General features: G+C 39.9%; 1 protein-coding gene across 4 annotated transcripts in view; it reads right to left on the bottom strand.

Moving 5' to 3' along the window:
• The window catches only part of Ppp4r1 (protein phosphatase 4 regulatory subunit 1), a 54,283-nt gene that overhangs the window by 20,198 nt on the left and 21,529 nt on the right, over window positions 1-12,556 (bottom strand). For all 4 annotated transcript variants that reach the window (XM_050153519.1, XM_050153517.1, XM_050153518.1 and 1 more), the window contains 6 exons: window positions 8,007-8,149; window positions 7,321-7,467; window positions 5,115-5,222; window positions 4,914-4,979; window positions 4,206-4,364; window positions 2,658-2,785 (listed from right to left, as the gene is read on the bottom strand). In XM_050153519.1, coding sequence (XP_050009476.1) covers window positions 2,658-2,785; window positions 4,206-4,364; window positions 4,914-4,979; window positions 5,115-5,222; window positions 7,321-7,467; window positions 8,007-8,149 — 751 coding nt within the window. The remainder of the gene's footprint in view (window positions 1-2,657; window positions 2,786-4,205; window positions 4,365-4,913; window positions 4,980-5,114; window positions 5,223-7,320; window positions 7,468-8,006; window positions 8,150-12,556) is intronic.

The raw sequence follows: 12,556 nt of genomic DNA, 5'->3' as shown, positions 1-12,556 counted from the left end.
AGCCAGGAATATACAGACAGAACCCTGTATCAAATACCCACAAGGGTGGGAGAAGGCAGGGAGGGGCACTAGGAGAAGCTTCATGGAGGTAGTGATTTATTGCATAAATGTATGGATTTTCCAAATAATAATAATAATAATAATAATAATAATAATAATAATAATAATAATAATAATAATAATGGTACCCAGTATGTGCCAGGGCCAGTGAAGGTGTTAAACAAACATAAAAATCAGACTGCTACACTGGATTGCTTACACACGAGAGCATGATCAAAGCAAACATGTAATTTTAAAAAGACATAGTTTAAAACAAGTGGTATATTAAAAAATGCTTTTAACTTCCTGGCAGAGTTAGGCTATGATTCTGGAAGGTATGGGTATGGAGACAGTGGACATACTGACAAGTATTTAGTTAACACACAATACCTGAAATGAACTGCTTTCCAACACAGCAGTAGGCAAAACAGGCAGGGTGCGCCCACAGAGCAGGGTGCAGGCAGAACAGCAAGCAGCCAGAGAACAATGCAACTGTTCCAGCAGACACAGGAGTGTCCAATTTGCATAATTACTTGTGTTCTGATAGGAATCGATCCAGGGTACACTGTAGGCAAAGGCTCCATCACTGAGCTATAGCCCCAGACCTCATTATTTTAAGCTTTGCATAACTGTACAAAGCAGATCTCAAAGCTTTATTTACCCTGTTTCTGTAAGGAGCCTTTATCAGTATCTTCAGAAGTATTGATAGCCTGACAGATCTGATAAAGACAACATGTGTATAATCAATAAATCTTTCTAAGAATACTATGTGACAGTAAATGTTTCACTACACACAAAATAAACAGTAGCAGAAACCTAGAAGCAAAACTTTACTAGGACTGGAGAGATAGCTCAGCCATGAAGACCCCAATGCTCTTGTTGAAGACACAAGTCTGGGTCTCAGCAGCCACAATGGGTGGCTTATAACAGCCTGTAAATCCAGCTTCAGCAGACCTAATTTCTTTTAGCTTCTATGGGTACCAGTGCATGTGTACATACACAGACAGATACACATACACAGCTAAAAATACAATATATAATTTAAAAAATAAAAACAAAATATTCCTTTCTTGGTCTGATATTAAGAGATATGAATTGTAGGGAACTGAGAAAACCCTAGAAGAGAAACCAAATTCTAGTTCTTACTGGGTTCTCAGTAGCTACACTAGCTTGAAAATATGGCAGTGCTATCAAAGGCAAAGCAATACCAGACTAGGATGTAGAAAAGAGGTGTGCCCAAGCTTTGATAGCATTTACAACAAATCCTTCCCTACTCAGGAGTTCTCTTCCCTTTTCTAGTCATAACACAATTCAATGGTAATACAGATAGTCCAGTGCTACAAATAATATACTCGATACCAATACAAAGCTCATATTATAATGCAAAGTCAATATAAAAACCAAACTACTCTTAAATAGTTGTTCCATAAAGCCACATACCTCCAGTCATCAAGTACAGCGCAGCAGCCCAGCGACTGCTCTTACTAATAACATCTTAACAAAGCACAGCTATGCATTGTTCACGCCGTGCTGACGGCGCTTTCTACGCCAAGAGCAGAGCCAGGTGTTTGTGACAAAGAATGGAAAGGTTTACGATCTGCTTCTACTGAAAATGCTGTGCTGCCTCATCCACTTCCCTATATTCACACATTCACTTATCAGACCTTCCAGATTTAAAACCAAGTTAGGATCCATCTTCACTATACTTAAAGATCATTTAAGAAAAAGTAAGTTGACTTCAAAAATGTAAAGCAGGTTAAAACTCCCCCACCCCACCATTTTTATAAAATTCCTTCCAACATCTGTTTTCAAAAGCACCACAACCATGCCTGCTAGAAGCCATTTTCTTCCTTTAAAAAGACAGTACCTCAGATGTGTTTGGCAGGACAGTAGGAGAACGGGCAAAAGGGTAAAACAAGGCAGCAGAGGAGAAAGGAAGAACTGTCAAATCAAAACACCAAGAAAGCAAATACCACAGTATCAAGACCTACAGAAGAGAATGGTCATTAGCATCATGGCAAGGGGGCTGTTTCAAGAACATGTACGTTAACTGCAGAAGCTTATGCAATTCCCATGCACTCTTAGACCCAAGGAGTTCTCTAAATATATAACTTGCATAAATCAACTGAAATTCTTTAGTGCAGAAATCTTGAAATAAGACTGTCAACCTTTATTGAACTTTTGGTTAAGTTATGCTTCTATTTAATAAGTACATTAATTTAGGACAAATTACTAAAATGCTTCCTCCAATTGAGGGATTATAATGATCATTCTGTAGACAGAATCCAAGATCCATATTAGATTGACTCTAAGGAAAAATAAAAGTCAGAGTGGACTACATATAAAAATAAACATTATTAAAGTAGGTTTTAGAGGCAAAGTTTAAAAACTATTTAATAAATTTATAATCATTAGCCTGTATATTCTGAGCACCAACAATTTACTAGGCAAATAATTCATTAAATATTCAGAAACTATCAAATTTGTCACTCAGTTTTCTCTGTGTGAAGCATCAAGCTAAGTGTGTTAAATTCATTTTCTCATTTAACACGTAACTAACTTAAATATAAGCATGTGTTTAAACAGGCCAAGTGGAACACAAAGCTCTGACGTTCTACCTGCTTCCGTCTCCTGCTGATGACTCTTCTGAACTCTTGCCCTCATCCTTAAAACACTGGCCTGAGCTGGATGGATTCGCAAAGGTGGATATGAAAGGCCCCAGAGACTGAAAGGCTGCTTGGCGGACCTAAGGGGAAGTAAGAGCAATAATAAAACAACAAACAAAAATAAAATGACAATGCCCACATATTCAACGATTATTCTGCATATACCAAAGTACAGGAGAATAGAAAAGCCTTGTGAAAGAAACCTGAATCTTTCTTTACTTAAAATTTACAAAGCATTGTAATTTTTTTTTAACTTTCAGTTTTTAGTCTGACTTGGCTATTTGAACAATGAGAGTCTGAGTAAGACAGACTATTATTAAACACAAATAGATCACATCCTTAAAAAGTCTTCTTGTAAGCTTCAAAAACAAGCAAAGTGAAAAGAAGCGAGACTGTCAAGCAGAAAGTACACTCAGCACTTTCAAAGAGGGGAGACCGTTAGCCATAACGAGGCAGACAAACTCTGTGACTCTAGATTTAGAGAATCCAACACTCCCTTTTACCCCAAGAGCACACACAGGGTGTACACACACAGACAGACACACTTACTACGTATATAGTTTTGGCAGGCCTAGAATTAATTATGTAGATCAAGGCTGACCTGCAACTACCTGCTTCTAACTCTTGAGTACTGAGATTAAAGATGGAAACACTCAGTGTCTAGTAAAAATAAACATTAAAAGAGGTGGGGGAGAGATGGCTCAGTGGTTAAGAGCACTGACTGCTCTTTCAGAGGACTTAGGTTCAATTCCCCGCACCCACATGGCAGCTAACAACAGTCTGTAACTCAAGTTCTAGTGTTTCTGACTCCAAATACCAAAGCATATAAAAATAAAAAAAATTTTAAAAAGGAAAGAAAAAGCCAGTGAGTGGGTATTAAACATCAAGCTAAATTAACGTGATTTGTATTTGCAAAAATAAAAAAAAAAATACTCTCCAAGTACCAAAAAGACAACCTTTAATAACCTTCCATTATCTTCTCTTACATGTATGAATCACATATATTGTAAATTCTTTCCTTTTCGGGGGGGGGGGGCACGGCGCAATTGGAGACAGGTTTCTCTGCGTAGCTCTGGCTATCCTGGAACTTACTCTGTAGAGCAGGCTGGCCTCAAATTCAGAGAGTCATCTGCTGCTGTCTCCCAAGTGACGGAATTAAAGGCACATGCTGCCACCACCTGACATTTTAAATTATCTCTTAATTTTAAAACATGGAGTTAGAGAGATGGCTCAGTGGTTAAGAGTATTGACTGTTCTTTAAAAGGACCTGGGTTCAATTCCTAGCACCTACATGGTGGTTCACAACTGACTGTATAACTCCTATTCCAAGAGATCTGACGTAGAGGTTCTAGCCTCTACGGGCCCCAAACACACATGTGGTATACATACATGCAGGCAAAACATAATAGACATATAAGAGAATAAACTATTAAAACAACTTTTTTTTAAATCCTATTTAGTTTGAAATGGACTCAAAATGTTTAAAGAAAAGCACGTTACCCAGCGTGAAGGATCACTGATCAAGTTAATGAACAGCGCCGACAGCTTGGTCCGCCGGATCTCTTGGCATGTTGCGCAGGAGACAGCCATGAAGCACTCAGCACAGGCCTTTCGCACTCCCCACACGTTATCAGCGCACAGCTGGAAAAACCTGGGCAGCTACGTGAGCACAAACACAAAGTGACCGCAGCTACCTTCCATTTTCTATTTTAAATGTTGGATATTCTTTAAAAGTAGAAAATGTGTTTAATAAAAGTACTCAGAAAATTTCAATGAATTACATTCAACTTACAATTCACCCTAGAAATGCAAAAGCACCAACAAACAACTTGACATCCCCAAGAGCTCACATCTGAGCCCATCTGGCAAATTCTACACATACGAACTTGTACAACGGAGCACATACAACTTAACTGCTCTGCTACAATATTTAAGTGCCAGAGTAGCCTAGTGAAAGACCAAAGATTCAGTTGAGTAATTACTTTATTTATTAAGTAGAAATGGGGAAGCTAACTGTGCATGTGTTTCTCACACGTTTTAATTTTTAATGAATCATCATTATCAAAATGCATTTCAAATGCCACCTTGCAGAAACTTAAAGTACTAAATTTACAAACATCATTCTATTTTGTACTCATGGGGCCATGTTAATAAACTCTCTACTACTCTGTAATGCATTGTCTGTTCTTCAACATTTGAGATACTTACCAACATCTCCTCTGTAGCTTGCTGGCCAACCACACTGCAAATATCTCCGAAATTGGCAGCACAGACCTGTAACAAAACCATTACTAACACTTCAGTATCACATGTAGAGTTCCTTTAAAACAGTCTGTTAAACTTCATTATCATCACATTAGAGGACCATGTATTCTTAAATACGAGGACCAAAAGAGGATGCAAACACACCTTCCGAACGTGAAACATTCTACAGTCACAGCACATTTCACAGAACCTAGGGAGGATGAGACGCTCTGTAATGTCCTTCCCAACCATGGGAGCCATCTTGCACATTATCTAAAATAAGTGAGAAAGAAATTCACATTGAAAACATCTAAGGCCTTTTAAGATAAATGTAATAATTTAAAGAAATACATATTAACTAATATATAGAAAATGTACTAAATCTAGAAAAAAAATCCCGTTTTATTTTTCTATTACTTTATTATTTAATGACCTAATCACTTTGGTAATAACTTTGAAAGTAAGAAATAAGGAAAAGGGCTGGATGGTGGTGGCGCACGCCTTTAGTCCCAGCACTTGGAAGGCAGAGGAAGGCACATTTCTGTGAGTTCGATCGAGGCCAGCCTGGTCTACAGAGCAAGTTCCAGGACAGGCTCCTAAGGTACAAAGAGAAACCCTGTCTCAAAAAAAAAAAAAAAAAAAAAAAAGGCAGACAGAGAAAAAAATAATATAGAGCTTTAATCCTAACATCGGAGAGTAGAGACAGGTAGACTGTGAATTCAAGGCCAGCCTGAGATAAAAAGGGAGTTCCAGGACAGCTAGGGCTAAATAAAAAGAGTAGCCTGTAGAAAGGCGCGCTTGTGTCTAAGAAGAAGAGGACTGAGTACAGCTTTGTTACTGAGGAAAAGCTCCACAGCAGACACTGTCGACTCAGAACAGAGTTAACTGAAGCTGACGTGGCAGGCGGGGCCTGCCTCTGCAGAGTCTGGACTCAGGACATAGTCCTAATACACAGATTTTTCAGCTAATAGTGCATGAAGCAAGAGTTATCTTCACTGAAAATTAGCTCTTACTGTAAGTTAGCACAGAAGGAAATGTGATGCCCGTTGGCATTTTCCAAATACATCTAGTCCCAGACTGTGCAAACTGACAACAAGAAGTGGAAGGCACAAAGATCGAAAAGAAACTCTTTAGTCAAGTATGGCAAGACTGTCTGCAAAGAAAACTCCAATCAGTCTACAAAGAAGTCACCAGAATAAACAGATTTAAGAAAGTTGTAGGATATCACTGGGTGGTGGTGGTGCACACCTTTGATCCCTGCACTTGGGAGGCAGGTGGATCTCTGAATTTGAGGCCAGCCTGGTCTACAGAGATAGCTCCAGGACAGCTAGGGCCACAAAGAGAAACCGTGTCTTGAGAAAAAAAAAGTTGCAGGATCTACATCAGACTAAAAAGGGATTATAGTTCTATAAAATATCAATGACCTAGAAAGTTTTAAGAACACATCATTTACAATGTTAAAATATAAAATCTAACAGAAAGTAAGATCTTTCTATTAAAAATTGCAAACATAACTTTAGTATAACCAAATACTTAAACAAGTTTCAAGCTCTGTCATGTTCACGGGTTGTTAGGCTGGTAATGCTCCCTAACTGACCTGAAGGTTCAACGTGATCCCTACCAACCCCAGCTTCACCTGACTGCAGCAGAACCTACAACCCCCAGCTCGCACAGCCAGCTTTGTTGTTTCCAGAAGCACAGCTGAAGATCTGAAGTCCAGTCTGCTCACTGGTCTAGGCAACATATTAAAATTATTTTTTTCCTAAAACAAACGTAAAGCAGATGTGGGTGGGGAAACCATAGGCTTCTTACCAGTGCTGAACAATAGAGCTACGTTTCTAGGCTAGGTTCTCCTTACTATAATCAACATTATGCCTAAACTGATTTTCTTTACTGAGGAATTTCTGAAATTAAAAGCAAGTGTTTTGGAGCTAGGTATGGGCAATGACCGTATATTGTGATTGTACTAAAATGAATGAAACACTATACTTTAAATGATTAATTTTCTGAGTTTCACATCAATAAAAATAATACCAAGAAAAAAAGCACCTAAACTGATTATTAATTGATAGTGAGTCTCTAAAAATAATGAAAAGGGAATTCTTTAAGGGACAGAAACTAGAGATCATTTCTGTTCTCATGAATGACCTGGGAACACTGGCAACTTGTTACAATTTTTTTATATCAACAAAAGACCAGCGTTATAGGTATAAGAACAATACCAAGTAACCAATGAAATGTGAATAAAGCCCTAGTTTAATTTAGGACTTTTCTATCTTGCTAACAGGAACCACAGATCTGAACGACAACATCTATTACTAAGTTTTCAAGCCTTACTCTGGGTTTGCCTAAATGAAGAGATAAGACTTACAGCCACAGCCTCTGTCTTCACGTCATCATTGCTATCTGGAGCAGTCAGCTCTATGAGAACAGGGCACACCTTGGTCTCCACATCAAATCGCTCAATCAGCTCCTGCTCCAACAGAGCCAGCAAAGCTGCCTGACTGGTTTTCCTCACCTGCCAAGAGAAACCCCACAGTATAAACAAGTCACAGACATGACTTCATAAAAGTGCTACAACAGCCTGGCGGTAGTGGAGCACGCCTTTAGTCGCAACACTTGGGAGGCAGAGGCAGGTGGGCCTCCGAGTTCTAGGACAGCCAGGACTATACAAAGAAACTCTGATTCAAAATACCAAGACAAACCAAACAAAGAAACTCTACAACATAATTTTTGTAAAGGTAAATGCTTCTAAACACAATGTAGAATTCCATAACTTACAAAACCTAGTTAGGAGACATTTGTGGGTATTCCCTTCAATTCTTATAGAGACAGAGATTGGCAAACAGGGACACTGAGGGCACTGGAAGACTGGTAAACGGCACCCTTTATGATAGCACTGGGGGCTCTAACAAGCATGCCTTGATCTAAGACAAGTAGTCACTTCTAGAAAACACAATCATAAAGTTATTCCAGTTGTATCACTTAGGATTAGGCCATTCTGCATCTATTATGCTACAGAAAGTTCCTTTAAGAACAAGTAAATGAGACTCTTACCTGGTTATTCTGATCTGCGAGATATCTAACCACAATTGGTAGTAAGTATTTGGAAAAAGCATATGGTATCGAAGGCCGGTTCTCTTGACAAAACAGTGCAATATGTGGCACTTGTTCCATCAGCTCTGCTCTCACAGTTGGTTCTATTGAAATAATAGCAACATGAACAAACACATCCTTTCGTGGAGACCACTGCTCTGTCTGGGCTGGAGGTGACTTAGGAACCAGCACGGTAAGAACTGATCACGTTCTCTAACCCTGCAGTTCTTCCCTTAAATCAAAGGAGGACATCACTCCCAATCACCCTCCTTTCAGTCACAATGCGCACTGGGTAATGAGTACACTTACCAAGCCTTACAATGAGTCACACTGAGCTGGGGGTTAAATACCTTACCTGGCATTTCTATCACTTCTATGGCAAGAAAGTATTTGTAAACTATGTCAATACTATCATAGAATTTAAGAACCTCCTAGGACCAGTTATAAGGACCACTGGCTCCTCCTCTCAGTGCCATCTATGAAAGATTTATAACTACACCTAAAACAACTAATTTTACTGTACAAAAACATCATTATAGACAACAGGTATCACATTAGTAAAAAGGTAAAACAGCCTAGGAAAAAGTATTAACAGTCAAATATATTCCTGTCACTGATGAAGGGATTTAAGAAACAAATCGCAAACTTGAGAACAAGCATGTGGCTGAAAGAGACAGTGACCACCATCGCAGGAGACCCGAGGATCACGGCCTCAATCACATAGACCTGAGGTGACGGTGCTCTAGTGGACTCCAGACTCAAAAGAAGTTCATCTAGCCTTCAGTTAAAAATGCAAGGATCCTAGCAACAAACCACATTTGGAGTGTTATTATGTTTTGTAATGTGAGAGGACTTCTCCTGAATAAAATTCAAATTTTAAAACAGACATAGAGGTTTACAGTTCCCTTCACAGACTCCACTCACGAAGTTAACAATGAGTTAATTGCTCCCACATATTTGTAAAGTAAAAGGGGTCACAGACACAATTTCAGTTAAGAAAAAAAATCAGAAACTTTCCTTTCTTTAGAGCTATGTTTAGGCAATCAGACAAAAGGAGCAGAAGTAAACTCGAGACAGATCATGCACACAGAGATAAGTCAGTTATTACAGGAGGGAAGGAGAAAGCCTTTCCAGTTAAAGCCCACAGAAAGGCTGGAGAGATGGCTCGGCAGCAAAGAGTGCTTACTGCTTTTGCAGAGGACCTGGGTTGCTTCCCAGCACTCACATGGTGGCTCACAACTGCCTGTAACTCTAGTTTCAGGGGATCTGACAGCTTCTTCTGACATCTGTGGGCTCCTGCACACACGATGCACATACATACACTCAGGCAAACATACACTCACATATCCTTAAGAAATAAATCTAGAATCATGTTTAAAAATATGTAAGAAATAGTTCTAGGAATATTCATCCTGTAACATAAATGAATAAATGAAATTTATGCCCTGGCAATGCTGAAGCATGCATGGACAGCCCGTATATGGCAGTTTTGTTGAACTTGTCCATATTGGGTCTCATGGTCTAAGTTGATGAGGACAACTCACCAGATCTCTTCACACACACACACACACACACACACACACACACACACACACACACACACAAATTCTTTATTTGTCAATTTTTAAAAGTTATATGTGGACTATAAAGATGAATGTCAAAAGCAAAAACAATAAAGGGTTTACATTAGATAATACATGAAAATAGTTAAGACTTTGAGGTGGAGAAATTTTTCAAAGACGATACAAACAATATTGCCTGTAAAAGAAAAGAATCCTAGATGGGCCTGGTGGTACACACCCTTAATCTCAGCAGATCTAGTAGGTGACCTCTGAGAGTTTGGGGACAGTTGAGTCTACAAGCACACCCCAGGACAGCCAGAGCTATGTGGTGGGACAGAGCAGAAGAGAACAAAGCTGTGCCAGAGACTCTAGTACACAAGTGCAGAGACACAGTAGAGAAGAGCATCAACCATGGCAGGCTCGCGTAGTGTGAAGACTCCTTGTGAAAAAAACTCTAAGGAAAAAAACTGGCAATTTAAAAGGGAGAGATCAGAACAAATATTTTAAAAAATGAAGATGTCCAAGAGCCAATAAGCGTGCTCATTTCACAGGTCACTGGAGAAGCCTACGTTAGTTTCACCAACACCACACCACGACAGACCCATCCGTGCCTCTGTGGTAATGTCTAAAGTGTCTGAAGATGTTTATCACAGGAACTCACACACACTGCTTGTGAGAATGGCAACTGCAATAGCAGATCTGTCACGGATAATAATCTCTGCATATCCTATAACCTTGTGACTCCTTTCTGAGCATGCACCCACAAAAATATTTGTTCTTGTGGCTCCACATGACTGCCCCGCTGCTAACAACAGTGTCAGTAACCTGAAGCTGCAAGCAGTAAGGAAGGTGCAGCATAGCATACCATGTATCTGATTAGTAATAAACTAAACACACAGCACAGGCATACCATGTATCTGATTAGTAATAAACTAAACACACAGCACAGGCATACCATGTATCTGATTAGTAATAAACCATACACACACACAGGCATACCATGTATCTGATTAGTAATAAACCATACATACAGCACAAGCATACTATGTATCTGACTATTAATACACCATACACACAGCCACATGAGTATGCCAGACAAAGTAACTACATTAAGTCTGAAGAGACAAACTATTTGACCACTATTCATTCAGGAGTCAGAACAGAGCTGACTTTTAGGGGGGATAACACTCATTTGATTTCTAATCATACGGCTGGATCTTTACTGTGTGAATGTGGTAATGTGGTAAGGCTTGTACACTTACTCATGTCCTGTAGCAGTGTGTTATATTCAGTATTAAGAGAGCACCAGCATGGACTGAAGAGATGGCGCGACATTAAGAGGACTGGCTACTCTTCCAAAGGTCCTGAGTTCAATTCCCAGCAACCTTATGGTGGCTCACAGCCATCTGTAATGAGATCTGGTGCCCTTTTCTGGCCTGCAGGTATACACGCAGGCAGAAAGAACACTGTTTACATTTAAAATAAATCTTTAAAAAAAGTAGCAACAGCAGCAAAAAAAAAAAAAAAAAACAAAAACAAAAAACAAAAAACAAAAAAATATTTTCCATGTATTTTTGAAAGCCAGATAAATATCTAGACTGGATAGAGTTCCAACCTTACATATCCAACATAGCCAAACCCCATACTCACAAAAAATACACACCCACACTTGACATACCATGAAATCGACATGAAACCACTGCCATTGCTAACATCTCCAAGGCACTGTGGGACACTGTGGGACACTGTGGGAAGCAAACACAAAATTCCTGGGGACTCACAGACCCTAAGACACATGAAAATGAGCCCTTGGCAGTAAAAAGATTAAACCCCAACAGAAGGATTGGATACCAAGACTTCAGCAACTAGACAGGGCTGAAAAACTTCAAATATTTTACTTCAAAGACATCAGGAGACATAACCAAGGAAAGAACACCATGGGGCAAGAAAAGCAAGACCATGGACATAGAGAACCTGAAGTCCCTGAAACAAAAGTATCGTTAACAGCGACAAAATAACACCCTCAAGATCAGGAGACAGAAAAAAAAAAAAAAGATCAGGAGGCAGGCTGGACTTCTGCAGCAAGCACTTTGCTGAGAGAAACTATCAAAACGCCCACTGAAAACCAGACTGAAAAGTAAAAGCAGTGGAAAGTAATGGAGATCTATTTATTATTATACACTTGTTTAACAGCTCCACATTCTCAACCATGTTAAAAATATCTACTCAGCTGGGGCTGTAGCACATTTGGAATGCTTACCTAGCATGTACCAAACCCCAGGCCCAGTGCTCAGCACTGCAGAAAACTAAACATGGCAGAGAACAGGCCTGTAATCCCAGCACCTGAGAGGTTAAGGTAGGAGGATCAGAAATTCAAAATCAAAAGAATAAACCAAATTTTTTAATTTTTTTTTTCAAGATCAAGATTATTCTCAGTTACATAGCAAGTTCAAGACCAACTGGAAATCATGAAATCTAAATACACACACAGATACACAACCAAACTAAAGATTTTAAGGTAGAGGAAAAACAATACTCAAAAAATTAATGGTTGACCTTCTTCTTCTTCTAGAAAACACCAAATGGCGGATGACGCCGGTGCAGCGGGAGGGTCCGGAGGACCCGGGGGCCCAGGATTAGGAGGCCGTGGCGGCTTCCGCGGAGGATTCGGCAGCGGTCTGAGGGGCCGCGGCCGTGGTCGAGGCCGTGGCCGAGGGCGAGGCCGCGGGGCTCGCGGAGGTAAAGCTGAAGACAAGGAGTGGATTCCCGTCACCAAGCTGGGCCGCCTGGTTAAGGACATGAAGATCAAGTCCCTAGAGGAGATCTACCTGTTCTCCCTGCCCATTAAGGAATCTGAGATTATTGACTTTTTCCTGGGAGCTTCCCTAAAGGATGAGGTTCTGAAGATCATGCCCGTGCAGAAGCAGACTAGGGCAGGCCAGCGGACCA

This window comes from Alexandromys fortis, unplaced genomic scaffold (genome assembly GCF_014885135.2).
Source record: "Alexandromys fortis isolate MF-2015 unplaced genomic scaffold, M_Fortis_MF-2015_v1.1 scaffold_61, whole genome shotgun sequence".
In the NCBI taxonomy this organism is placed as follows: Eukaryota; Metazoa; Chordata; class Mammalia; order Rodentia; family Cricetidae; genus Alexandromys; species Alexandromys fortis.
Note: the sequence above shows the minus strand (reverse complement) of the source record. Positions and strands in the feature narration are given on the sequence as shown.